The sequence below is a fragment of the Canis aureus genome, chromosome 33 (assembly GCF_053574225.1).
Source record: "Canis aureus isolate CA01 chromosome 33, VMU_Caureus_v.1.0, whole genome shotgun sequence".
Taxonomy (NCBI): Eukaryota; Metazoa; Chordata; class Mammalia; order Carnivora; family Canidae; genus Canis; species Canis aureus.
The window spans coordinates 20,560,001-20,587,770 of record NC_135643.1 but is presented as its reverse complement, the minus strand read 5'-3'; the positions used below and the strand labels follow the sequence as shown (position 1 = coordinate 20,587,770).

Here is a 27,770-nt window from a genome sequence, read left to right as displayed (position 1 = left end):
CCCCCGCACACACACCCCTGGAGTATTACTCAACCATAGAAAAGAATGAGATGTTGCCATTTGCAATGACATGAATGCATGAATGGGCCTAGAGGATATAATGCTAAATAAGTCAGACAGAGAAGGACAAATATCATATGATTTCATTCATATGTAGAAGGTAAGAAGCAAAACAAATGAACTAACAAGGAAAAAGATACCAAAAATCCCCCAGACTCTGAAATACAGAGAATCAACTTGTGGTTGCCAGAGGGGAGATGGGCAGGGCTGGGGTGGGGGGAGTTGGTAAAATAAAGGAGATTAAGAATATACCATGATGAACACTGAGTAATATATATAATTATATAATTATATTGTACACTTGAAAGTAATATAACATCATATATTAATTATATTTTAATAAAAATGGAAAAGAAAAAAACATACACGTAACTACGTATTTTTATATAAACACATAAAGGATAAATCAGAAAACAATGAAGTTGGTTACCACAAGGGATAGTAAAGAGATGGAGTGGAAGTGCTGGTATGCTGCAGTTAATTCATTTCTATTGGCTTGCAGAAATCAATTGTTAATTTTTCCAGTTTTGCATGTTGATTGATGTTATTTATGATGGCAGTATGAGATTATCCACGTGGTACTATGACTAATAATTTCTAGATTATGGTAGTATGGTTAATAATTTCTTTACCATGGTAGTATGGATAATAATTTCTATACAATGAAAATCAGCAAATGTTACACTTTTTAAAAATTGATGTCCAATTTGCCAACATATAGTATAACACCCAGTGCTCATCCCATCAAGTGCCCTTCTCAGTGCCTGTCACCCAGTTACTCCATCCCCCTCACCGACCTCCCCTTTTGCTATTCTTTGTTCATTTCCCAGAGTTAGGAGTCTCTCATGTTTTGTTACCCTCTCTAATTTGTTACCCACTCATTTTCCCCCTTTTCCTATATAATCCCTTTCACTATTTCTTATATTCCCCATATAAGTGAAACCATATTATGAATGTCCTTCTCCAGTTGACTTACTTCACTCAGCATAATACCTTCCAGTTCCATCCATGTTGAAGCAAATGGTGGGTATTTGTCATTTCTAATGGCTGAGTAATATCCCATTGTATATATAGACCACATTTTTATCCATTCATCTGTCGATAGACACTGAGGCTCCTTCCACAGTTTGGTTATTGTGTACATTGTTGCTATGAACATTGGAGTGCAGGTGTCTTGGCATTTCACTACATTCATATCTTTGGGATACCCAGTAGTGCAATTGCTAGGTTGTAGGGTAGCTCTACTTTTAACTCTTTGAGGAATGTCCACACGGTTTTCCAGAGTGGCTGTACCAGTTCACATTCCCACCAACAGTGCAAGGGGGTTCCCCTTTTCTACATCCTCTCCAACATTTGTGGTTTCCTGTCTTGTTAATCTTCCCCATTCTCACTGGTGTGAGGTGGTATCTCATTGTGGTTTTGATTTGTATTTCCCTGATGGCAAGTGATGCAGAGCATTTTCTTATGTGCTTGTTGGCCATGTGTATGTCTTCTTTGGTCAAATTTCTGTTCATGTCGTCTGCCGATTTCTGATTGGATTTTTTGTTTCTTGGATGTTGAGTTTAATAAGTTCTTTATAGATCTTGGATACTAGCCCTTCATCTGATATGTCATTTGCAAATATCTTCTCCCATTCTGTAGGTTGTCGTTTAGTTTTGTGGACTGTTTCTTTTGATGTGCAGAAGCTTTTTATCCTGATTAAGTCCCAGTAGTTCATTTTTGCCTTCATAGATTAATCTTGCAAGAAGTTGCTGTGGCCAAGTTCAAAAAGGGAGTTGCCTGTGTTCTCCTCTAGGATTTTGATGGATTCTTGTCTCATGTTTAGATCTTTCATCCTTTTTGAGTTTATCTTTGTGTTTGGTGTAAGAGAATGATCTAGTTTCATTCTTCTGCATGTGGCTGTCCAATTTTCCCAGCACCATTTATTGAAGAGACTGTCCTCTTTCCAGTGGATATTCTTTCTTACTTTGTCAAATATTAGTTGACCATAGAGTTGAGTGCCCATGTCTGGGTTCTATTCTGTTATATTGCTCTATGTGTCTGATTTTGTGCAGGACCATACTGTCTTGATGATCACAGCTTTGTAATACAGCTTGAAATCCAGCATTGTGAAGCCACCAGCATTGCTTTTCTTTTGTCCATAGTCCCCTGGCTATTCAGGGTCTTTTCTGATAACACACAAATCTTAAGATGATTTTTCCAACTCTGTGAAGAAAGTCCGTGGTATTTTGATAGGGATTGCATTAAATGTGTAAATTTCCCTGGGTAACATAGACATTTTCACAAGATTAATTCTTCCATCCATGAGCATGGGATTGTTTTCCATCTCTTTGGGTCTCCCTCAATTTCTTTCAGAAGTGTTCTACAGTTTTTAGGGTATATATCCTTTACCTTTTTGGTTAGGTTTATCCCTAGGTATCTTATGCTTTTGGGTGCAATTCTAAATGGGATTGTTTCCTTAATTTCTCTTTCTTCAGTCTTATTGTTAGTGTATAGAAATGCCTCTGATTTCTGGGCATTGATTTTGTATCCTGCTGCATCGCTGAATTGCTGTATGAGTTCTAGCAATCTTGGGGTGGAGTCTTTTGGGTTTTCTATGTACAGTATCTTGTCATCTGCAAAGAGGGAGAGTTTGATTTCTTCTTTGCCAATTTGAATGCCTTTTAATTCTTTTTGTTGTCTGATTGCTGAGGCCAGGATTTCTAGTACTATGTTGAACAATAGTGGTGAGAGTGGACATCTCTGTCGTGTTCCTGATCTTAGGGGAAAGGTTCTCAGTTTATCCCCATTGAAAATGATATTTGCTGTGGGCTTTTCGTATATGGCTTTTAAGATACTGAGGAATGTTGAACTAGCCTTGCATCCTGGGGATAAATCCCACTTGGTCATTGTGAATAATCTTCTTAATGTACTGTTGGATCCTATTGGCTAGTATCTTGTTGAGAATTTTTGCGTCCGTGTTCATCAGGAATATTGATCTATAATTCTCCTTTTTGGTGGGGTCTTTGGTTTTGAAATCAAGGTAATGCTGGACTCATAAAACTAGTTTGGAAGCATTCTCTCCCTTACTATCCTTTGAAACAGCTTTAGTAGCATAGGTATTATTTCTTCTTTAAATGTCAGAATTCCCCTGGGAAACCATTTGGCCCTTGACTTTAGTGTCTTGGGAAGTTTTTGATAACTGCTTCAATTTCCTCACTGGTTGTAGGCCTGTTCAGGTTTTCTATTTCTTCCTGTTCCAGTTTTGGTAATTTGTGGTTTTCCAGAAATGCATCCATTTCTTCTAGATTCCTAATTTGTTGGCATATAGCTGCTCATAATACGTTTTTAAAATCATTTGCATTTCCTTGTTATTGGTTGTGATCTCTCCTCTTGCATTTGTGGTTTTATTAATTTGAGTCTCTTTTCTTTCTAATAAGACTGGGTAGTGGTTTATCGATCTTATTAATTCTTTTAAAGAATCAGCTCCTGGTTTTGTTGATCTGTTCTCAGTTCTTCTGGTATCTATTTCATTGAGTTCTGCTCGAATCTTAATTTCTCTTCTTCTGCCTGGTGTAGGTTTTACTTGCTGTTCTTTTTCCAATTCCATTAGGTGCAAAGTTAGCTTGTGTATTTGAGTTTTTTTCAGTTTTTTGAGGTAGGCTTATACTGCAATGTATTTCTGTTTTAGGACTGCTTTTGCTGTATCTCAATGATGTTAAACAGTTGTATCTTCATTTTCATTAATTTCTCTGAATCTTTTTAATTCTTCCCTAATTTCCTGGTCGACCCATTCATCTTTTAGTAGGATGCTCTTTAATCTCCATGTGTTTGAGTTTCTTCCAAATTTCTTCTTGTAATTGAATTCCAGTTTCAAAGTATTGTGGTTTGAAAATATGCAGGGGAGAATCCCAATATTTTGGTATTGGTTGAAACCTGATTTGTGACCCAGCATGTGGTCTGTTCTGGAGAAAGTTCCATGTGCACTTGAGAAGAATGTATATTCAGTTGTGTTTGGATGGAAAGTTCTGTATATATCTTTGAAATCCATTTGATCCAGTGTATCAATTAAAGCCCTTGTTTCTTTGGTGATGCTCTCCTTAGAAGATCTGTCATTTGCAGAAAGTGCCATGTTGAAGTCTCCTACTATTAGTGTATTATTATTATCTAACATTTCTTTACTTTGGTTATTAAATTGATTGATATACTTGGCAGCTCCTGCATTAGCGGAATAAATATCCATGATTGTTAGGTCTTCTTGTTGGATAGACCTTTTAAGTATGATATAGTGTCTCTCTTCATCTCTTACTACAGTCTTTGAGATATATTTTAATTTATCTGATATGAGGATTGCTACCCTAGCTCCCTTTTGAGGACCATTAAATGGTAAATGGTTCTCTACTCCTTTATTTTCAGGCTGGAGGTGTCCTTAGGTCTAAAATGAGTCTTTTGTAGACAGCAAATAGAGGGGTCTTGCTTTTTTATCCAGTCTGATATTCTGCATATGTTGATGGGATCATTCAGCCCATTCATGTTCAGAGTAACTATTGAAAGATGAATTTAGTGTCATTGTATTACCTATTCAGTTCCTGTTTTTGTGGATTATTTCTTTGGTCTACCTCTTTCTTTGCAGGGTTCCCCTTAATATTTCTTGCAGAGCTGATGTGGTGCTCACATATTCTTTCAGTTTCTGCCTAACTTGGAAGCTCTTTATCTCTCCTATTCTGAGTGACAGCCTTCCTGGATAAAGTATTCTTGGCTGCATGTTCTTCTCATTTAGTACCTTGTATATATCATGCCAGCCCTTTCTGGCCTGCCAGGTCTCTGCGGAGAAGTCTGCTTTTGATCTGATATTTCTCCCATATAAGTTAAGAATCTCTTGTCTCTTGCTCTTTTAAGAATTTTCTGTTCATCTTTGGAAGTTTCAAGTTTCGCTATTAAATGTCAACGTGTTGAACAGTTTTTATTGATTTTTTTTTTAGGCGGGGGCCTTCTCCATCTCTTGGATCTGAATGCCTGTTTCCCTCCCCATAGGGAAGTTCTCAGCTATGACTTTTCAAATATACTTTGTGATCATCTCTCCCTCTTGGCTTCTTCTGGAACCCCAATTATACGTAAATTCGTCCTTCTTAGGATATCATGTATTTTCCTAAGCTTTTCCTCATGGTCTCTTAATTGTTTTTCTCTTTTTTCCTCAGCTTCCTTTCTTACAATCAACTTGTTCTTCTATGTCACCCACTCTCTCTTCCACCGCATTAACCTTAGGAGTTAGGATATCCAGTTTGGACTGAGTCTCATTTAGTTTATTTTTAATTTTGGCCTGATTAGATCTCAGTTCTTCAGTAGCAAAGTCTCTAGAGTCCTTTATGCTTTTTTTCCAGAGCCACCAGTAGCTTTATAATTGTGCTTCTGAATTGGCTTTTGACATTGAATTGAAATCCATATTCTATAACTCTGTGGCAGAGAGTACTGTTTCTGGTTCTTTCTTTTCTGGTGCATTCTTCCTTCTAGTCATTTTGTTCAGTACAGAGTGGTTGTGTTATTGGGCTGAGTCAAAAATATCAACCACGACCTAATAAAATCCACCCTAGATTATTCCAAAAATGTCAGAGACCAGAAAATGATAAAGAAGAGCAGAACAAAATAAAACAAAAGGACCACTAAAGTGAAAAACGAATTTAAAACAAAGTGGTAAAAAATAAAAGGCCAAAAACCCCAAAGAAGAAGAAACAAGTAAAAGAAAAAAAAAAGTAAAGAGGAAAAACAGAAAAAGGAAAAAAAGGGGGGGGGGAGGGCGCTGAGGGATAGTGGTGGTGAAGATGTGGTAGTGGAGAGAGAATGTTTTCTATCTGAGGGATCCTAGAGCGTGATCCTTTTGGTTTTGAGTATATTTTGTTCTGTATGTTAGAAGATGCTCAATCCCAAATTTATATAAACCAGCAATACTTATGGAAGGCCCCAACATTGATCACCACAACATAAACAAGACATAAGAGGGGGGCAGAATGGGAAGGAAGAGAGTATATAATTTCATAGAATAAACCATCATGGTATTCCACTTGGTGTATGATGGTCATGTTTTAGAAGGCATTAGCTTCTGTCATTGTAGTCAGAACTAGACAAAGAAAACAAAAAACACAAAACAAAACCTATATCTCATATATCTCCCCAAATTAAATTGAGTACATTGAAGGGAATCCAGGACTCAAAAATATATCTAAGACATGTAATTGTAGAAATATGAAAGTCAAAAAGGAAAAAACTTAAAAATGAAGAGCTGGTAAAATATTGTAGTTAAGGTGGGGAAAGAAAAAAAATGCTGGAAATTTTTAGTCTTATATAAAAATGAGTTGTAATGGAAAAAGGAAAAAAAATGGGGGATTCTCTAGTTCTCTGTATTATTTTCCCTTGGTCCTGGAGCTTTTCAGTGCTGCTTGGTCAAGAACTTGCTCTTCCCTTGTACTTCCAGCTGTCTTCTCAGGGAAAGGTCTGCTGTGCTGATTCTTAGATGTCTGTGTCTGGGCTGAGATGACCCTCCCATCACCAGGTGCGGGGCTCAGTATGAGCTGTTTCTTTTGGGAGGCCTTTGTTCCCTAGTGGCCCCACCTCTCCCAGGCACAGGATGAAACTAGGAGGAAAAACAACAATGGTGGTGCCAAATTTCCAGCTCTGGAGTTGAGCTCCCTGTGAGTAACTGATGCAGTCTCCCAGTCTGCACTGGCCTAGATGCTCCTGGGTCTGACACAGGTGCACTGATCTGCACTGCTTAGGGGTGCCCAGTGGCAGGAGAGTTTTCACTGTTCTATGCCCTACTCACTTCTGCCTGTTCCAGAGGAATGCAGGATTGCAGCTTTGTCCATTTGGAAACCCTGGGATCTGGGGCCCTGTGCCACTGGACCCGCTCTTGGAGGCTGCCTCTCCCGCAGGGAATGGGGCATGGCCACCCCCATCTGGAGCTGGCCCAACTAACTGATTGGCTTCTCCCAAATATCCTGGAGGGCTGCAGCCCTTTGCTGTTATCAGACAGGAGTTTGTGGTGAGCTTTCCTCCCAGATGCCCCTCCTCTTATAGTGACTCTGGGAATCCTGAGGCCTCACTGCCCCTCCTTGGATTTTGTCTGATTTCTCTGCTATTGTTCCAAAGCCCTTTTCCATCAGGGAAAACTCTGGCACGGATTTTTAAAGTTCCCACTTCTCCAGGGCTGGGCTATCCTGTCCCAGAGTTTTATACTGCTCTGCTTTAGCATGGTGCTCCTCCCTCACTTTATTCTTTTTTATTTATTTATTTTTTTCCGCCTTCTACCTGGTTAGAAGCAAAAACTTTTCTCTCTGTAGCATTCCAGGTGTTCTCACTTTAAATCTCAGGTCAAATTTATAGGTGTTCAGGATGTTTTGAAAGTTATCTAGGTAAAGTTGTGGGATCAGGTGTGTTGAGGACCCCTACTCTTCTGCCACCTTGCCCCTCCTCCCAAATGTTATAAACTTGGACTATTTTCCTCCAGTGGTGTAGAATCCATGGGGTAGAAGGGAAATGAAGGCAGAGGCACGTCTTCAAGTATACTTTTTAAAATACATATTTGTCTTTTTGAAGCATGTCAATGTCCTACATATTCAAATAAAAATAAGTGGATAAGAATGAGAAGGCTTAAAATAAAAGCCCTAAACCTGAAAGCGAATGGAAACAAATATGCCATTATATTGTAAGTGAATACTTTTAACCATATTGAAGACGTGGGACAGAAACATCCATGTAACGTCAGTATTTTACTACATCAGTCTTGGATAGGATAGAGTTGGAAGGGATAGTGAGTGCAAGAATTACAAATGAATTCTGAATTATTTTTAGGAAGTTGGTTTATTACAATAGTATGGGTGAAGCAGTAAGAAACTATTTTAGGTGTATTATCCTAAGCAAAAACGTCAATATTGTGAACCAGAGTTTTCACTTGGAAGAAGGTACATACAAATTTGGATTAGGAGAGATAAAAATGAACCTTGTATGATAGATTTGAATTGAAGGTTTGATATGAACTCTTGACTTCCTAAAGTATATATGTATAGGTATCTCCATGAGTATGTGTGTGTGTATAGATATGGGTATAGGTATGGATAGTTAGATATACAGATATATATCCTAGCTTAGTAAATAAGCCAAGAAATAGGGACTGGACAAAGTAGGTGGAAGATGAACCTGTAACATCTTGTTATGTCACAAAATAAGAAAAGTCTCAAAAAATAAGAAAAAGATGACGACACATCATAGGGACATATGAACCAACTTGAAGGGATCCCTACTGGTAAAAAAAAATAGTGATCAATTATAAATGTCAAAACTGGCATTCATATTTTCTTTTTTTTATTTAAAAATATTTTATTTATTCATGAGGGACAGAGAGAGAGAGAGAGAGAGAGAGGCAGAGAGGCAGAGACACAGGCAGAGGGAGAAGCAGTCTCCATGCAGGGAGCCTGACATGGGACTCAATCCCGGGTCTCCAGGATCACGCCTTGGGCCGAAGTCGGCACTAAACTCCTGAGCCACCTGGGCTGCCTGCATTCATATTTTCATATGGATTATAAATACAAAAGTAGATAAATAATGAAATGAATAATTGGGAGAGAAGAGAGGGCTCTTGCTTACTGATAAATGTAGAGGGAGTATTCAATTTTATAAAATTAAAATGACAATTGAGGTTCAAGAACATGTATCTCTACATATGATACTCTGAGAAAGCTACATCACCTATTTAGTATGTTGTCCAGAAATGCATAATGTGAATATAATCATGAGGAAGCATCAGAGAAGTCCTAACTAATGAAAGTTTTATTATACAAAGGTGGGGTGCTATATTCTTCCAAAGTTACAGAATACAAAGGAAGGTTTAAGAAATGTTCTAATATTAAAGGAGGCTAAAAGCAATATCTGAACCTAGACTAGATTATATACTAAAGGGAGAAAATGCAACAAGGTGTTATTAGATCAGCTGATAGATTTGGAATGTGAATAGTTGATTAGGTAAAAATATATCATTGGTACGTTTACTAAAGTTGGTAACTGTGCTTCAGATATGTAAAAAAAAATCCATACTTTTAGTAAATATACACCAAAGTATTTGAGGGTAAAAGGCCATAATATATATAACTTCCTATTAAATGGTTGTATATACATGCTGCATGTCTGTGTGTGTGTGCATATGTGTGCACATAGACACACTCAGGGAGATAGAGAGGAAGGAATGGACGTAAAGAAAGAGACAGAAACAGTGTGGACAAATTAAAAAAACAAATGATATGTTAGCAATGGGTGACTCTGGGTAAACATTATACATGTATTTTATGAATTATTTTTATTCATGCAATTTTTTTTTGTAAATTTGAAATTGTTTTATTTTTACTTTTTTAAAGATTTTATTTATTTATTCATGAGAGACACAGAGAGAAAGAGAGAGGCAGAGACACAGGCAGATGGAGAAGCAGGCTCCATGCAGGGAGTCCAATGTGGGACTCGATCCCAGGACTCCAGGATCACGCCCTGGGTCAAAGGCAGGCACTAAACCACTGAGCCACCCAGGGATCCCCATAAATTTGAAATTAATACCAAATAAAAAGTTTCAAAATATACAATACTATATTTTATGAGTTCAGTTATACCTATAGATACATATATATTATATATTAAGCTAAATATAAATTTATAATAAACTTTTTGTGTTCATAATATAATAAGTTTAATATTATAAGCTAAACCAGATTTATATATCACTTAAATCTAAGATTTTTAAAGCTATTTAATGATATTGTTGAGTTAATTGAATATATATGTCATGGAACTTTGTCAATTTGTGAATTTTATTACATAGAAGAAACCATGTTAGACCATATAGTTTTTTATTTGTTATTTTAACTTGCAGAATAATTTAAATGTGAAGATTATACATATGTTATTATCTAGAATCTCATCTTGAGATGATTTCCTCCAAAATGTCTATTTGGCTTAGTAAAGTACGTAATGCATTACTGTATTTATATATATATATATATAATAATATATATAGCTGATTTTACGTAATGCATTACTGTATTAATATATATATTAATATATATAGCTGATTTTACTAAAAGCTATATATTTTATGTTTTGATAGGTACAATATCTTAATTCATCTCTATTTTTTTACTCCATGAAGAAATAAACTCCAAATATTATATTGACTAAGAAGGCAGCTTTTAACTCATGAAATATCAAAATGTACTATGGTACATTTCTTATTGGCTTATTTTCCTGTTCTTTACCAGAGATTTGTACCTATGAAATCAATCACTCCAGCTCCTGGCACATATAATGAATCTCGAACTGCTTTTAATTCCTTGAAGAAAGCACCAGGACTGAAAAGTACCCCATTTGGTCAAAGTGCTGCTCGATTCACACAAGACTGTAGGACAGAGGAAATGCCAGGTTAGTAATTAATCCATATATTTATATAGCTTAATATTCTTAACAAGATGGATGTACCAGAAAGCACAATTTTTTTTTGTTCTATGATTTGTGTTGTTATTTTGAGTCACATTTTTAAAGTATTGACTATACACTAAACACAGATTAAAAATAATGTGCAATTTTAATAAGATTTCAATTTAACATGTCACATATCTTTAATGGTAATTTTCTGTTGTTTTCCTTTATTCAGTAAATTTCCTAATTGCTCTTTATGGATGAACATATATATCAACTACATGGTTATTGCCAGTAATTTAACTTATGACATACACTTTTGTTAAAATTTTATTTTGGGGATATCCTAGCACATATTCTAGTATTCTCATGGGATATTCTAGTATACAGAATTAAGAGTCTAGCACAAAAATAACTTCTATAAATGTTAACATATAGTTATGTGTTGCTGCATACCAAATTTAGTGGCTTAAAAACAGAGTTTTCTATTGTATCTTATTATTTTGTGGGATAGCTGGAAGGCAGAGCTCAGATGAGACTGTCATTCAGAGTGCATTGCTCCCCCCAGGTAGCTGGTCTTTTAATTTGGTAGCTCAGGGCTCTATAGGATGTGGCAAGTTGGTACAAGGCTTCTTATTTCCTAATGTCAGAAGTTCCACATTCTGTTAATCAGGTCACTCAGGGCAGCACATTTTGAACAGAAGAACTTGACACTTCATCTGTCAATGACATGGGTAGTAAAGAATTTGTGGCCATCTTTAATTTACTATAGACTACACTTTTCCCACAAAATATTTACAGTTGTCCTATATGCCTTCTCAAGGCCTTCAAGTTTCATGTAATATGGTATAATCTTGAAGTCCAGGATCTTGTCATCTAAGTCCTATATCTCTATAGGTGAGAATTCTTGGGTGTGATACTTTATTTATTTATTTTAAAAATATTTTATTTATTTATTCATGAGAGACACAAGGAGAGAGGCAGAGACATAGGCAGAGGGATAAGCAGGTTCCCTGCAGGGAGCCCCATGTGGGACTTGATCCTGGGATTCCAGTATCACACCCTGAGCCGAAGGCAGATGTTCAACCCCTGAGCCACCCAGGCATCTTGGGTGTGGTACTTCAGATTAGCTTCTTGAGTATGACTTCCCTCTGTCAGAAGAGCTCTGAACTAAAGACACATTATCTGCCTTTCACATCTCAAAACACAGCAATAGGAGAAAGATAGAATAATCATACTAGATGCTTTTATTCAGAAAAGAGAAAACTGGAGGCCTGTAACAGTTATAGGCCCATAGCAATTATGAAATCCAACCAGGGAGTTTTTGTAATTTCCCCATTAGGACCCAGTTGGGCTCCCTGGGAATGACTTTCCAAGTTTTTGTTTTGTTTTGTTTTACCTTTTGGGCTTTTGTTTCCATCTTTTGAATCATCCTTCCTTTTCTATAAGAAATAGGCTGTGTTTCTGGCTAACTTGCTTACACCAAGCCCCACTCCACATGCTCTGGCAGGACTGCCCTTCTCAGTCAAGCTTGCCTCAGTCCCAGCATGGCAGGCCCTTCCCCCAGAAGACCAGCACAAACCCCTGCCTACACCATATCTCCTACCCAGAGAGTTTTACAGGGCTTCAGTTCTGGCAGAATTGGTGTCAGGTCTCATTTCATAAGCAGACTAGAGTGCACCTAGTTAAAACTCACTACATTCAGTCGAGGGACCAAACACTGTCCATAGCAGACAAGGAGAGCCTCTACAGACAACTGACCTGAAGAATAGAGCAACCAAAACACAACAGCAGACAGAGCACATGCAGCACACACCAGAGATATTCCTTGAAGCACCAGGCCCTGGGCATTAAATGACTTCTTCATAAGGCTGTTACTTTCAGGAGCAGGAGACATAACTGGCTTTTCTAAGAAGACAGAGACTTAGACAAAATGCCAAGACAGAGGAATTTATTCCAAATGAAAGAACAAGATAAGGCTATGGCCAGGGATCTAAGCAAAACAGATACAAGTAACGTGCCTAATGGAGAATTTAAAGCAGCAATAATACTGATACTCACTGGATTTGAGAAAAGAATGGAAGACATTAGGGGGACCTTTACCACTGAGATAAAAGAGTTAAAAAAGACTGAATCAGAAATGAGGAATATAATAAATGAGATTGAAAATGGGCTTGATGCAGTTAATGGCAGGCCAGAAGAAGCAGAGGAATTAATTAGTGACCTAGAAGACAAAATAATGGAAAATAATGAAGCTGAACCAAAAGAGAGAAAGAATAATTATGGGACATGAAAGTAGACTTTGGGAATTCAGTGACTCCAATAGATATAATAAAATTCACATTATAGAAGTCCCAGAAGAAGAAGAGAGAGAAAAGGGAACAGGAAATTTATTTCAGGAAATAATAGCAGAAAACTTTCCTAATCAGGGAAAGGAAACAGACATCCAGATCCATTAGGCACAGAGAACTCCCATCAAAATCAACAAAAGTAGGCCCACACCAAGACATATTGTAGTTAAATTTACAAAATATAGCGATAAAGAAACAATCTTAAAAGCAGCAAGACAAAAGGAAGTCCTTAACTTACCAGGGAAGACCCATAAGGCTAGCTGGACATTTCTCAAACAGAACCTTATCAAGCCAGAAGGAAGTGGCATGATATATTCAAAGTGCTAAATGGAAAAAATCTCAGAGTACTCTATCCAGTAAGACTGTCATTCAGAATAGGAGAGATAAAGAGCTTCCCAGAGAAACAAAAACTAAAAGAGTTCATGACCACTACACCAAGAAATATTAAAGGGAACTTTTTGAGTGCTAAAGAGAGACCAAAAGTGAGGAAGACAGTTAAGTATGACAGTGACAAAAAAAACAATGACAAAACAAGTAATAAATGGCAATAAATACATATCTATCAATAATTACTTTGTGAATATAAGTGGACTAAATGCTCCAATCTAAGCTGTAGGGTGTCAGAATGGCTAAACAAACAAGAGCTATCTATATGCTGCCTACAAGAAGCTCCTTTTAGATCAATGACAGCTGCAGATTGAAAGTGAGGAGGTGGAGAAACATTTATCATGCAAATGGACGTCAAAAGAAAGCCAGAGTAGCAATACTTATGTGGATGAACTTTATTTATTTATTTATTTATTTATTTATTTATTTATTTATTTATTTATTTATTTATGTGAGAAGGAGAGAGCAAGAGTCAGCATGGGAGGAAGGGGGAGGGAGGGAGTGAGGGAGAGAGAGAGAGAGAGAGAGAGAGAAACTCAAACAGATTCCAAGCTGATTACAGAGCTAGACTTTAGGCTTGATCTCACGACCCTGAAATCATGACCTGAGCCGAAGCCGGGAGTTGGATACTTGACTGACTGCACCACCTAGGTGCCCCCAAACTATATTTATTTTTATTTTTTAAAGATTTTTTATTTATTCATGAGAGACACACAGAGGCAGAGACGTAGACAGAGGGAGAAGCAGGCTCCCCATGGGCAGCCCTATGTGGAACTTGATCCCAGGACCCCAGGATCATGCCCTGAGCTGGAGGCAGATGCTCAACCACTGAGCCACCCAGGTGCCTCCCAAACTAGACTTTAAAGTAAGGACTCGAAAAAGAAACAGAAAAGAGCATTATATAACCATAAAAGGGACAATCAAACAAGATATAGCAATTGTAAATATTTATGTACCCAACGTGAGAGTACAATGACAATGACAATATATAAAACAATGACAAATATAAAGAACTAATTGATAATAACATAATGGTAGTGGGGGATTTTAATACCCTGTTGACATTAATGGATAGATCATCTAAATAGAAAATAAATGAGGAAACAATGGTTTTGAATGACACAATGGTCCTGATGGACTTAACAGATATATACAGAACGTTCCATCCTAGGACAGCAGAACATATATTCTTTTTTAGTGTACATGGAAGATTCTCCAGAATAGGTCACAAAACAGGTTCAACAAATACAAAACAATTAAAATTATACCATGCACCTTTTCTTACCACAATACTATGAAACTAGAAGTCAACCAGAAGAACAAATTTGGAAAGACCACAAATAAATGGAAGTTAAGCAACATGCTACTGTAGGTTGAGCGAATCAACCAGGAAATCAAAGAAGAAATTAAAAAATACATAGAAACAAATGAAAATAAAAACACAATGGTGCAAAACCTTTGGGATGCATCAAAGGTGGTCCTAAGAGGGAAGTATGTAGCAATACAGATCTACCTCAAGAAGCAAGAAAAAAAAATCTCAAAGAAAAAAGCTGTGTTTGCAGTTGGAGCTTTCTCAGCCTGCTTCTTGCCTATGGAAGATTAGGGCTCTATAGCCACTTTTCATTTGCACTGTTGATGTCTCTTTCTTTCAAAGTTTGTACAATTCCATATGAAAACTTTGTAGGTATCTTATTGTATTAGAATCAAATACCCTGGATAAAAGCCACACTCAAATGTACTTCTTAGGAAAACCCTTGTCTACTTTGGGTCATCTTTGGTAGTGCTGGTAGTTTCAATACTCCTAGATTCTTTTTTTTTTTTTTTTTTAAGATTTTATTTATTTATTTATGAGACACACACAGAGAGAGAGAGAGAGGCAGAGACATAGGCAGAGGGAGAAGCAAGCTCCTCGCCGGGAGCCTGATGTGGGACTGGATCCAGAACCCTGGTATCACACCCTGAGCCGAAGGCAGATGCTCAGCCACTGAGCCACCCAGGTGCCCCTCAATGCTCCTAGATTCTAAGGTCATTGACATATGGTCTTAAAATTCTTAGAAGCCTTTCCTTTAACTGAGAGATTCTTCTGAGTTCTTAACAAAGGTTCTTACAGCGAAACCCTGGATTTGGTCTTTGATCTCTCAAGGCCATTTCTTGCTTTGGGAGTTTTTTGCTATATGGAGAGATGCGATGAAAAAGAGTTTTACTTTCAGACCAGAAAATTTTGATTTCTTTTCATTTCTTATAAATTCCCCTTGAAAACAACAGTTTTAACTCATCTCTTTCTTTCCATACCTTTTTATACATGGATAAAAACAACTGGTTGGCACTTTTGATATTCAGACTGGAAACTTTCTTAGCTAAAAACTACTTATTTAAGTATTTTCTTCATTATCTCAAGCATTAGTTTTGTTAAAATCTCTGCCATTCTATTATACAAGTTATCTTTTCTCCAACCTCTGGTAACATTTCCTCCTGTCCTTTAAGCCATCATCTGTCCTCTTATGGCCCTTTTTCTGAGTCTTGAGGTATTCTAGCTTCTGAGCCATTGCTTAATCTCAAACCATTGCTGTAAATTTTGTTATGGTAATTTGTTATGGTAAGTCTATTCTGGTACAAAATTATTTACTACTCATGCCATTGAGAAGTTGAGTCTTTTATTTTCCTTTCCAATCTTGGCTCCTCTGGTGTCTTTTTTGACCAGTAGCATGCAGTGGAAGTGATATTTTAGCCCTTCTTAGACAAAGTCATTCCAGGCCCAAATTGATTTCTAATGTTACTACATCAACTCTTCAATACTTTTTAGCATCGAGAATTAATTTTTCTTTTCTTTTCTTTTCTTTTCTTTTCTTTTCTTTTTTTTTTCTCTTTCTTTCTTTCTTTCTTTCTTTCTTTCTTTCTTTCTTTCTTTCTTTCGGTATAATTTACACAGAAAATAATAATTTACACCGTAAAATAATTAATTTTAAGTGTGTAGTTTGATGAGTTTTGACAAATGTATGTAAGTCAGGTAACCACCACTACAATTAAATTTTGGAACATTTCCATCATTTTAAAAATGCTCTCTCATTCCCCTCTGCAGTTAATCTCCACCCATTCCAGGCTACTGTTTCTGCCACTATGATATTGCATTTTCTGGAACTTCATATAAATAGAATCATACATTAGTCTGGATTTTATCTATTTTCTTTCACTTGGCATCATGTTTTTGAGGATCATTCATGTTGTTGCATTTATATTTCCTTTTTATTGCTGAATAGTATTCTGTTGCATGGGTTTGGCACTTCTTTTTTTTTTTTGGTTTGGCGCATTTTTAAAAATTCACCAGCTGATGGATGTTGGGTTGTTTTCATTTTTCTTGAGAAAATACCCAGGAGTAGAATTTTGGGCCATATACTAAGTATTTGTTTAACTTTATAAAAATTTGACAAATTATTTCTCTAAATGTCGTATCATTTTACATTCCTGCTAGCAGTATATGAGAGTTCTTTCTAAAAACAATTATTTAATTTAAGGTTACTTAGTTTTAAAAAATTAAAAGCATGTTTAATATGATATTCCTCATGATTTTAGGTCCTGGGTTTTATAATATCCTAAACAATACTATAATTGACAAGGTTAGCAATACCTGCTTGAAGAAACAAAAGAAAAGTGCATTTGGTTCTTCTGTTCCTCGGACTCTCTTCCTGGTTCAGAAAGAAGCTTGTAGTTCTCCTGGTCCTGCTGATTATCAGGTAATTTGTGAATACCAAAATAATGTTCTTTAAATCTAATACCAAGACTTAGGACTTAAAAAATTTGCTTGTGACATATATGCCTCATTATTATAAGCCATACTACTATTATTATTTTTAAAGATTTTACTTATTTATGAAAGAGCGAGTGAGCACAGGGAGGAGCAGAGGGAGAGGGATAAGCAGACTCTGCATTGAGCGTGGAGCCCAATGTGCATCTCAGTGTCACAACCCTGCAGTCAACATGAGCTGAAACTAAGAATCAGATGCTTAAATGACTGAGCCACCCAGGTGCCTCAAGCCATACATTATTATTGAAATTATTTGTATGTGGTAATTTATGGCATAAGAATAAACATTAATTTGGTTTGCAACTATGTTTATAATTTCTTTTTAATGGTGGATCTTATTCTCTATCTCTTTGAGGATCTTATGTGTATTTCTTTAACTTCATTCTAAATTTGTTCTATTAAAATAAATAAATAAATAAATAAATAAATAAATAAATAAATAGAATTCTTCCACTTTTTCTGAGAGTAATTTAGATCTCCTTAAAATGCTCTTTGTGGTTTTATAATTTTGTGTAGAAGTCTTACCCATTTTTATTAGATTTATTCCTTTTTTTTTTTTTTTAAAGAAAAAAGAAATTCTATTAGTTTATTCATGAAAGACCCACAGAGAAAGCAGAGACATAGGCAGAGGGAGAAGCAGGCTCCCTATGGAGAGCCTGATGTGAAATTTGATCTCAGAACCTCAGGATCACAACCTGAGCCAAAGGCAGAAGTTAAACTGCTGAGCCACCCAAGCATCCCAGATTTATTCCTTTGTGTTTAGTATTTTGTGTTTTTTATTCTAATGGTATCTTTCAAATATTTTCATTGTTTAGCTTTCTGCTATTGGTATAAAGAAATATCATAGTCTTTAGTAAAGATTTGCTTTACCAGTTATCTATACTTCTTGATAAATTAAGTGATTAATTCTACTAATTTATTAATAGTTCTAAAAAAATTTTCTCAAGTACAGTTGTGCCACCTGTGAATGACAGTTTATATTTTTTCTCCAAGTAGTTCATCTTTATATATATTTTTGCTTTACTGGACTTCTTCATCCCAAAACAAATCTCAGTAATTCATAGAAATTAAAAAATATCCAGTACCTGAGGATAAAAGTCACAGTATATGGCATCCATTAAAAAAATTAGTAGATATGCAAAGAAGCAGGAAAATATAGCCTAGAATTGGGGGTTGGGGGTGGGAAACAATCAATAGAAAAAGACTAGAAATTATACAGATGCTAGAATTAGTAAAGGCATTCAACAGTTATTATAACTAGATTCCACATGTTCAAGAAGGTAGAAGAAAGATTGGACATATTGAGTTGAGAAATGGCACAAATAGAAGGGACAAACTGAAGTTCTAGAGAGATGGCAAGTATAACATTTTTTAAGAGGTGCACTATCACTAACAGATTAGAAAGTTCAGAAGAAAAGATTAGTGAACCTGAAGACACTGATAGAAACTATCTGAAATGAATCACTGAAAAAAAGGACAAAAATAATGAATAAAGTATCAGTGAACTATGAGACAATTTGAAGTGGCCTACGATATGTGTAAATAGTGTCCTTGAAGGAAAAAAAAATATTTTAAGAAACAATGGCTGAAAATTTCCTAACTTTGATAAGAGCTAAAACCCTACATATCTATGAAGCTCAACATGCCTGCAGCACAGAAGACGTTAAGGAAATTATGCCAAGGCATGTTGTAACCAAACTGACTAGAATGGTTAAAAAAAATTCTTAAAAGCAACCAGAGAACAAGGATACATAGCATTGAGGAACAAAGTTAAAAATGACAGCATATTGCTTGTTGGAAGTCAAAAGACAGCAGTGCACCTTTTGTAAGTATTGAAAGAAAATACTTGTCAAGCTATAATTCTATGGCAGGCTAAAATATCTTGAAAAATGAGAACAAAACTGAAGACTTTTATATATATATAAAATTTATATATATATATATATATATATATATATGCTGAAATATTCATCGTTCAAAGATCTGAAGTATAAGAAATGTTAAAGGAAGTCTTCCAAGCAGAGGAAAATGTTACCAGGTGGAATCTGGATATATATAAATTTATACAGAATATCAAAGATGATAACTATGTGAGTAAATGTTAAATCTTATGTTGGATTTTTCATTTTATTGAAAGAGAATGTCTTACATGTTTTTAATTTCCTGATAATTTACTTTCACAAAAGTAGAGGATGCTAAGGGAGGAACTCATATCTTAGCTTAATTTTGACTAAATAAGGAGAACTAATGAAATAGAATGGAAGAATCTTGTGCAAACAGTGGTCATGTTATTTTACAGTTTAAAATTATCAAGAAGAGATTCTGGACATTGTTAGATATGTACCAGGAATTTAGATATTCCTTATTTCAAAATGATCAGCAGAAACAAGAAATGTTTTTAAGATCAGAGACTCTAAGAGTTCACTAACCTAGAAGAGTTGACAGGAAGATAATCTCATGAAGAAATTCTGACAATGCAGTTTTGGCTACACATGAAACTTTGTAGAGAACATTTTAAAAAGAACATTGTAATATATGTATGTAAATTTATTATTTATTCTTTCTCCTAAAGAATTTGAGAAAGTTGAATGTACATATGGAAAAATAAAAGTAGCTAACAATAAGGGTAGAATAGAAGTTAAATGTTGGGGAAGTTTGAATATAGTTGCCAAATTATGAAAGGACATGTACAAAACAGTGAAAACATGGTATTTATTCTATAGTAGTAACTCAGGAAATTATAACTGAATAAATGAATATGAGAGAGAGGCATAGAACTATACTCCAGGAAGTTTAAAGAGAAGGACAATTTAGTGTAAAAATACTACAGAAAATTAAAACTAGCTTGTAGAAATTTGGCTTGGCAAAACAAAATGTAGCAAAAAGGAACTCTGTACCAGTGGAGTAGATGATATGGGGAATAATAGAGTCACTGAAATGCTGAATTGGATTGGACGATTGGATTTGTCCTTCCTAACAGAGAAAATTATTTTCAACCCAGAAAGGAGAATATGTAGAATACATATGGTTTATAGGAAATTGAATCCTAAGATTTTTATGGTGGTAATGTAAGAATATTCTGGTGCTTTAAAAGGTTTTTTAATAAATGAAATGAAGTTAAATTTAGATGTCATTTTTGCACAGGGTGCTAATCTTCTCTGTGTTCTCCAAGTTTTAGTATATGTGCTGCCAAAGTTATCACTCCTAGTTCTTTAAATTAGTTAAAAACTTAAGATATAGCTGAAATAGATCTCATTGTAATGAAAGAACAGCTGTAAATAATCTGTAATCTCAAGAGTTGCTTAAGATTTGTAGGCATAAAAGAAAAATTGAATAAAGGTTTTCTTATTTAAGCAAAATTAAAATTTTACAAAGTGAGATTTTTATGAATTCTTACAAAATTTTATTTACATATATGTTCTAATATGGTAAAAAATGTATAACATTAAATTTACCATCTTAACCATGTTTCAGTGCTGATATATTTGAAATGCATCATGAACAAAAGTAATTTTTACAATATTTTTGTTGTATTTTGTTTCTTTTTTTTTTTTTTTTAAACATTTTTATTTATTTATGACAGTCACAGAGAGAGAGAGAGGCAGGGACATAGGCAGAGGGAGAAGCAGGCTCCATGCACCGAGAGCCCGACGTGGGATTCGATCCCGGGTCTCCAGGACCGCGCCCTGGGCCAAAGGCAGGCGCCAAACCGCTGTGCCACCCAGGGATCCCTGTATTTTGTTTCAAATGTACTAGAAGTTCATTATTCTAAGTAACCTGACATTTAGATTCAAGAGAATTATTAGAATTATAACTTGCAAGCAATTTTTACAAAACCCTCATTATAATCTTTATTCTCTACTGAAGATAATGAGGCAGTATAGCTTAGTGATTATAAGCATGATCTCTGGTGTCAGAGTATTTGAGTATATTTTCTTGCTCTGTCACTGAACTTCTGTAAGTTATTTAAACTCTATGCTTTGGTAAGATGGAGGTCATCATAGGTTATACCTCAAAGCATTATTGTGAATGCTAAATGAATCAATACATTTAAATACTTTAAATAGCTTCTGGCACATAGTACAAACTTAGTAACTTTTGTTATTATTATTGACAATTGAAAACTACCATAGGTTTAATCCAGACTCTTAGTTTATGTAAAATTTAACAAACTGTAATCAAGAGTGAAAGATATACCCTAAGCACATCTTAGTTTTAAAAATCCAGTCATAAACTGTGTTGAACTGCAGTATTAACCCATTAATATTTAATGTGATTACTGATACATTTGTGTGTGTAGAAACCAGATTGTTTCATATATTCTATTGGCTTGCTTGTTTTAGCATTTTTTTCTTACCTCACCTTCTTTTATGAATTAGTCAAATATTTTATATTACTCTATTTCATCTATTTCTATAACATTTTTAGTTGTATATTGTTTTATAGCCTTTTAGTGGTGGTCACCAAATTTATAATTTGTATCCTTTTTGCAGTTTAATAAAAGGATTACTTTTACCACTTTCTTGATAATGCTAACTTAAAACATTTTAGCTCCATTTTGCTACCTCCTATTTTATTCATTATTGTCATACATTTTAAGTTTATGTATACTTTAAACCCTTTGGGGATCCCTGGGTGGCGCAGCAGTTTGGCGCCTGCCTTTGGCCCAGGGCGCGATCCTGGAGACCCGGGATCGAATCCCACGTCAGGCTCCCGGTGCATGGAGCCTTCTTCTCCCTCTGCCTATGTCTCTGCCTCTCTCTCTCTCTGTGACTATCATAAATAAATAAAAATTAAAAAAAAAAACTTTAAACCCTTTGAATATTATTGTTTTGTACAGTCAATATTTATTTATATTTACCAAAACATTTACCTTCTCTTTTATGCTTTGTTTCTTTCTGCATTTCTGTGTTTCTGTATCAATCATCTTTCTTCTGCCTGAAAAAACCCCTCTAGTGCTTCTTTTCGTTAAGGCCTGTTAATGATGAATTATTGTAGTTTTGTCTGAAAATGTCTTTATTTTGTCATTTTTAATTTGGGGGGTTGGGTTTTTATGTTGGTAGTTATTTTCTTTCAGTACTTTAAAGATGTTATTCTATTGTTTTAAGCCTTCTGTTATTTATACTGAGAAGTACATTGTCAAGTTTGTTTCTTCTTTGAAAGCAAATGTCTTTTTTTGGGGGGGGGGTCTATTCAATGTGTCAGAAGTGTGGTTCTCTTTATACTTATTTGTCTGAGGTTTGCAGTTGGGTCTTTCATAATTTTAAATAATTTTTACTATTATATCTTCATAAATTTCTTCTGTCACATTCTTTCTGCATATCTTTTGGAGACTCTAAGAAATAGATATGGTACACCTATTTACTGTGACTCAACCATCTCTTATAGTACCTAAGGATCGTGTTTTCTTTTTTATTTTATTTTATTTTATTTTTTTAATTGTGCTTCAGTTTAGATATCTTCTTCGGGCATATCTTTCAATTAACTAATCTTTTAATCGTTTTTTAAAAAATGTGTTTCAAATCCTATTACACTGATCTATTTTTTAATTTCAGATATTCTATTTTTCAGTTCTAGAATGAATTCTATTTAAATACTTACAGCGATTTTACTTCTCAGGAGAAATTCTCCATGTTTTTAGCTCTTCTTTTTCATTATTTTCTTGTTTTCTTGAACACATTAATTATACTAATTTTAAAGTTCTGTGTATTAATTCCAGTACCTACATCACCTATTAGTCTGTTGTTATTTTCTGTTATGTTTTTTCTCTTGAGTTTTGATCATGCATGTCTATCTTTTGGCATGCCCTCTAATTTTTAATGAAATGCCATATGTTGCATGTAACCTAGAGACTTTAAATGGTGTTATGTTCGACTAGAGAGATTTTATACTTTCCTTTGCATGGCAGATGGAAATCTGAGATTATCTTAATCCAGTCATTATTATAGTGATTATATTTTTTCTAGGGCTTAGTTTACCTCTGGTTTGTTAATTTTCTTAAGTAGTTCTCTAGAGATTTTAGCTGTAAGCCCTGATGTGGTCAAGACCTCTGTCTGTCAAGTTCTGAACTTCAGTCTTTAATACATTTGTGTTTTGGCTTAGATTTTTAGCATCACCCCATCACTTATCCAATGGCAAAAAGGTTCCTAGGGAAAATTATGTGTTTTTGAGGCTCCTCAAACCTGAAATTTTGCCATTCTGGCTTAATAAGACCACAGTAAGCTTTTTCTCAGCTCTTTAACAGCAGCCTCACCAGGTCAAAACTGAAATTCTTTCTTTGTTGCCTGTTATGAGTAAATGCCACCAGGGAGAAAGCACCTACAAAATGATAGCTTATCTTTCAGAAGTTCTACCCTATTTAGAATCTTAGCCTCTTTTGTCTATGCTGACAACTCAAAGTTAGAGGCATCCACAACTCTATGAGGCCTTTAAAAATAGGATTTTCTTATATTTTATCTGTATTTAAATTATTTTTGGTAAAAATGTGGTTTTCTGCAAACTTACTGCCTCTAAAATCCATGTCATCCAATGACTGATTTGTTTTCTGAACTTCTACCCATAGACAGTAAAAATTATAAAATGTGGGTACCTGGGTGGCTCAGTTAAGTGTCTGCCTTCAGCACAGATCATGATTCAGTGTCCTGCGTTTGAGTCCTTTATGAAGCTCTACATCAGGCATCTGGCTCCCTGCTCAGCGGGGAGTCTGTTTCTTCCTCTCTTCCTGTCCCTTCCTCTCACTTGTGCTTTCACTCTCTCTCACTGTCTCTCTCTCAAATAAAATCTTTTAAAAAATTTTAAGATGCTTTCAAGAACTTCTTTATTCTATAATTTCTAGTACCACATACCTGATAATAAAATTATAAAAGTGAATTATTTTTTCATCATCAACAAATATAAAATCACACAAAATAATAATGTTCAGATACTCTGTATTTGAAGGTTTTCACAAGATGTGACTGGATTTCTGTTTTTTAAAGTGGTAAAATCAGTTTTCCTTTGGGTGACTAGATAGAATTAGTATTAGGAAAAGTGTGGAGAAGCACTAGTTCAGCATTTAGGGTAGAGAGGCATATAGTTTCAAAGATACAGCATGTGAGGGATGGAGTTTTTAGTAGATTACTATTCCTCATAAAGTGAACAAAGAGGTATCTAATTATTCTACTTGGTATCAAATTCTAAATTACTAAATATGCATACCAAATTCTGGAATAGAAACAGTGAAGTGTGTAAAAATGGGAAAATAAATTCTCTTCTCTTTTCTATACACAAAGAATGTTACTACTGTTTATACAGTTTAAAATATTAAGTGAATGCAAATGACTAAATTGTATGATGAATCAGAAGCATAATATCACAAGGATTAATTAATTGCTAATTAAATTTTTAGATTACCAGCTTCATGTAGCCTATTAATTTACATTCTCAATGCACGTAATGATTTACAATATTCAAGAGAGTGTGGATCATTTTGTTTAGAAAATTTATTAATGTAGGATTTCTACATAATAAATTTAAGTAGTTACTGTTAATATATTTTTAAGTTATGTATTAATAATTTAATACTAACAAATAATACTATGATTGGCTAAATATCATATATATTATTTATATATGTGTTACGAAGCAACACAAATTGATGTCTAAATTTGACATTACAGTATGGTAACTCACTCTTAATGTGTTTATTTTTTTATTTTTAAGCTTTTTTTTTATTTATTTATTTATTTATTTATTTATTTATTTATTTATTCATGAGAGACAAAGAGAGAGAGAGGCAGAGACACAGGCAGAGGGAGAAACAGGCTCCATGCAGGGAACCCGATGCGGGACTTGATCCCAGGACCCCAGGATCACGCCCTGGGCCAAAGGCAGGTGCTAAACCGCTGAGCCACCCAGGGATCCCCTCTTAATGTGTTTAAATAATGTATGTAGATCCATCCTACTTTTCTAGAGTTCTTATAATCAACTCTTTTTAAATTTTAGTATCTCATTGACTTAAAGTCTTTTACTTTTATATCCCACTTAAAATTTATAATAAATACGTCTATCTCCAATGATAGAACAACCTTGATATATTTTCTTGCAAATTTATTATTTTTTGTGCCACTTGAATTGATAATTAGGAATGATACATACTTTTTATCCCTTCTTTCAACATGCTTTTTGGAATTCACAGGTTAGAATTTCTGATGAACTGCCTGACTTGACTAACTACTATACTGCTTTCTTGTCAAGAACACAAAAATCTACTAAACTGTCAGATATGGTAAGAAGACTCCTCTATAACCAAACTTATTTGTAATCTAGGAATCATGGAAAAGACTGTATAATCTGAACAGTATATTAGGATCTGAGAGAGGTACCTGGTAGGCTGTTGTAACATCTTTGGCTAGCATGTACTTCCTTATTTTTAAAGTTGAACAAAATTCTTGAAGGCTAAGCAGAAAAGTCTAGCATTGCTCTGGGAGAGACTATTACATGGAACATCTCCTGTTGGGCCAGAGAACATCTGTTTTTAGGATATATAGGAAAATATAATCATGTTGTGTATGAAGTAGAAGGTTTACTTTAGGTTCAGCTCAGTTTATTTATCAGTGTAAATTTTTTCTTTTCAGTTTAAATCCATCTTGTACCTAAGACTCTTCAGTGCCCTGTTTTAATCCATGCTAATTTGTATTTTAAACTGTTGATAAGAATTTTTCTAACTAAATTTCCATTTTATAAATACCTACTATTGAATAAGTTGAAATAAGTAAAGCAGATGAAATTTAAAAATGAATACTTGACTGTTTCATTCAGAATAAATTTACTAAAAGATCAATTTGAAATTTGCAGTTAAAAAGTTAGCTTTCCATGTGTAGGTATTGTTAAAATGAATTTTTATAGAAATTGGGCTGTCATTATATTATTAATAACAAATTATCAAAACAAGCTCATCAACCAGGTTTTAAAGTTTAGCCATCAACTTGAGAAGTAGCATTGCTTGCTGAAATAAAATTTTAGTAGGTGCACAATGCCAAGAGTTGAATTATAATGTTTTTAGTGGTGAGGTAACTGATAGAAAATTAGGAAGAACTAATTTAAAGAAAGGACAAATGCAAGCTAGTTAAATTGATATCTGGGAATGTCTAAGATGTCAAAGAAACTAATTTGATGAGAGCTATCAGAAATGCTATCAGACATTAGCATCAGGTTCTATGATTTTTTTTTGTCGCTGTAAGTTCAAAGAGAGTTTAAAATCATCCAGCAGTGTTCTTGACACCGGAGAGTCTCATACTTGTTAAATAAATGTGGTTTTTAAAAATGTTTTAATAGATCATTTCTTTATCTTGAGAAATTTTATGGTTGTGTTGTGTTTCTCAAGTGAGTCATTGTACACATTAGGATCCACTGTGGAGAATGTCCACATTTATTACTAGTACAGAGTTTTTAAGCATAAGAATATTTAGTGAGGGATCCCTCACTGGGTGGCGCAGAGGTTTGGCGCCTGTCTTTGGCCCAGGGCGCGATCCTGGAGACCCGGGATCGAATCCCACGTCAGGCTCCCGGTGCATGGAGCCTGCTTCTCCCTCTGCCTATGTCTCTGCCTCTCTCTCTCTCTCTCTCTCTCTCTCTGTGACTATCATAAATAAATAAAAATTTAAAAAAAAGAATATTTAGGGAATTCATAGTTATTTCTATTATAATATTATAGCTACTAGGAAAAAATGCAAATCTATGAAGGTACCCATAAAGAATGCATATGTATTTGCTAAATGTGTTTGTAGTGAAACAAGTTGGTGATGAGTCCTAAAGAAGATGAGTTATTCTACCAGTTGCTTTTACTTAATTTAAATTTTTCTCTTTTAACTTGGATATGGAAACTCCTTTTTTAAGTATTGCTGTTTTATGACATGAAATACTTGCAATTGAAAGTATTGGGCAGTACCTTGCTTACCCAAGAAGCAAAATAGTTTAATCACACAGAACACTTTGATTTTGGAAACTCTTCTGCAAATAACATGCCCTTAAAACATATGAGTATATATCTCATAAAAAATCCAAATTATTGATCTCAGGTCAAAATTGTTCTCAAACTTATGAAATAATGGAATTAATTTTATAATTTTTACTTAAAAATATTAGAAAATTTACTTTCTACATATTTAAAATTTACATGTATAGATATGCTGTAATTTTAAAGGGTATATAGTTTGATTTTCAACATTTTTATAAGCTTTATATAAAAATATTTAAAAACTCAGGCTTCTGGTTTCATATGAAAGACATATACATATATCTCTCTTTTACATGGTCCCAATGAAATAGGTATTTTTTAAAAAACTACAACATAGCATTATTTTAATATAAAAAGACAAACCGATTGAAAATATGATAAATGGAGGCTAGAAACAAGCCAGACATCTGTTTATTAGGCATTCCAGAAACAGAATGGTAAGATAGTAGTTAGGAGTATTTGATATAAAAAACAGTAAGTTATCCTGAACTGAATTAAAACAGAAATCTTCAATTAGAAGAACTCAACAAAATACCAAGGAACTTAAATTTTAAAAGACATACATCCCTTTTATATTGTTTTGCATTTTCAGAAAACTAGAATTAAAATACCCTTGAAGCTTCCACAGAGAAAAGTAACTAGGTCACCTACAGAGGGATGAGAAACATATTGATATCAAACACTTTCCCAGCAGCATTAGTAACATTTCAGAGCTAGGAGATAATGAAATAATACTTTCTTGAAT

At 34.6% G+C, this 27,770-nt stretch overlaps 1 protein-coding gene and 1 pseudogene across 43 annotated transcripts in view; one reads left to right on the top strand and one right to left on the bottom strand.

Annotated features, from left to right (window-relative positions):
* STPG2 (sperm tail PG-rich repeat containing 2) overlaps positions 1-27,770 on the top strand; it is a 523,536-nt gene that overhangs the window by 116,988 nt on the left and 378,778 nt on the right. For 42 of the 43 annotated variants that reach the window (XR_013371292.1, XR_013371283.1, XR_013371282.1 and 39 more), the window contains 3 exons: positions 10,332-10,491; positions 16,797-16,957; positions 25,205-25,294. Coding sequence is in view for 22 of the 43 variants with exons in the window: in XM_077882938.1 (XP_077739064.1) it covers positions 10,332-10,491; positions 16,797-16,957; positions 25,205-25,294 (411 nt within the window). In the remaining 21 variants the exon portion in view is untranslated. The remainder of the gene's footprint in view (positions 1-10,331; positions 10,492-16,796; positions 16,958-25,204; positions 25,295-27,770) is intronic. The other variant, XM_077882943.1, reaches the window with a different exon arrangement.
* LOC144304429 (U6 spliceosomal RNA) lies at positions 20,131-20,230 on the bottom strand (annotated as a pseudogene).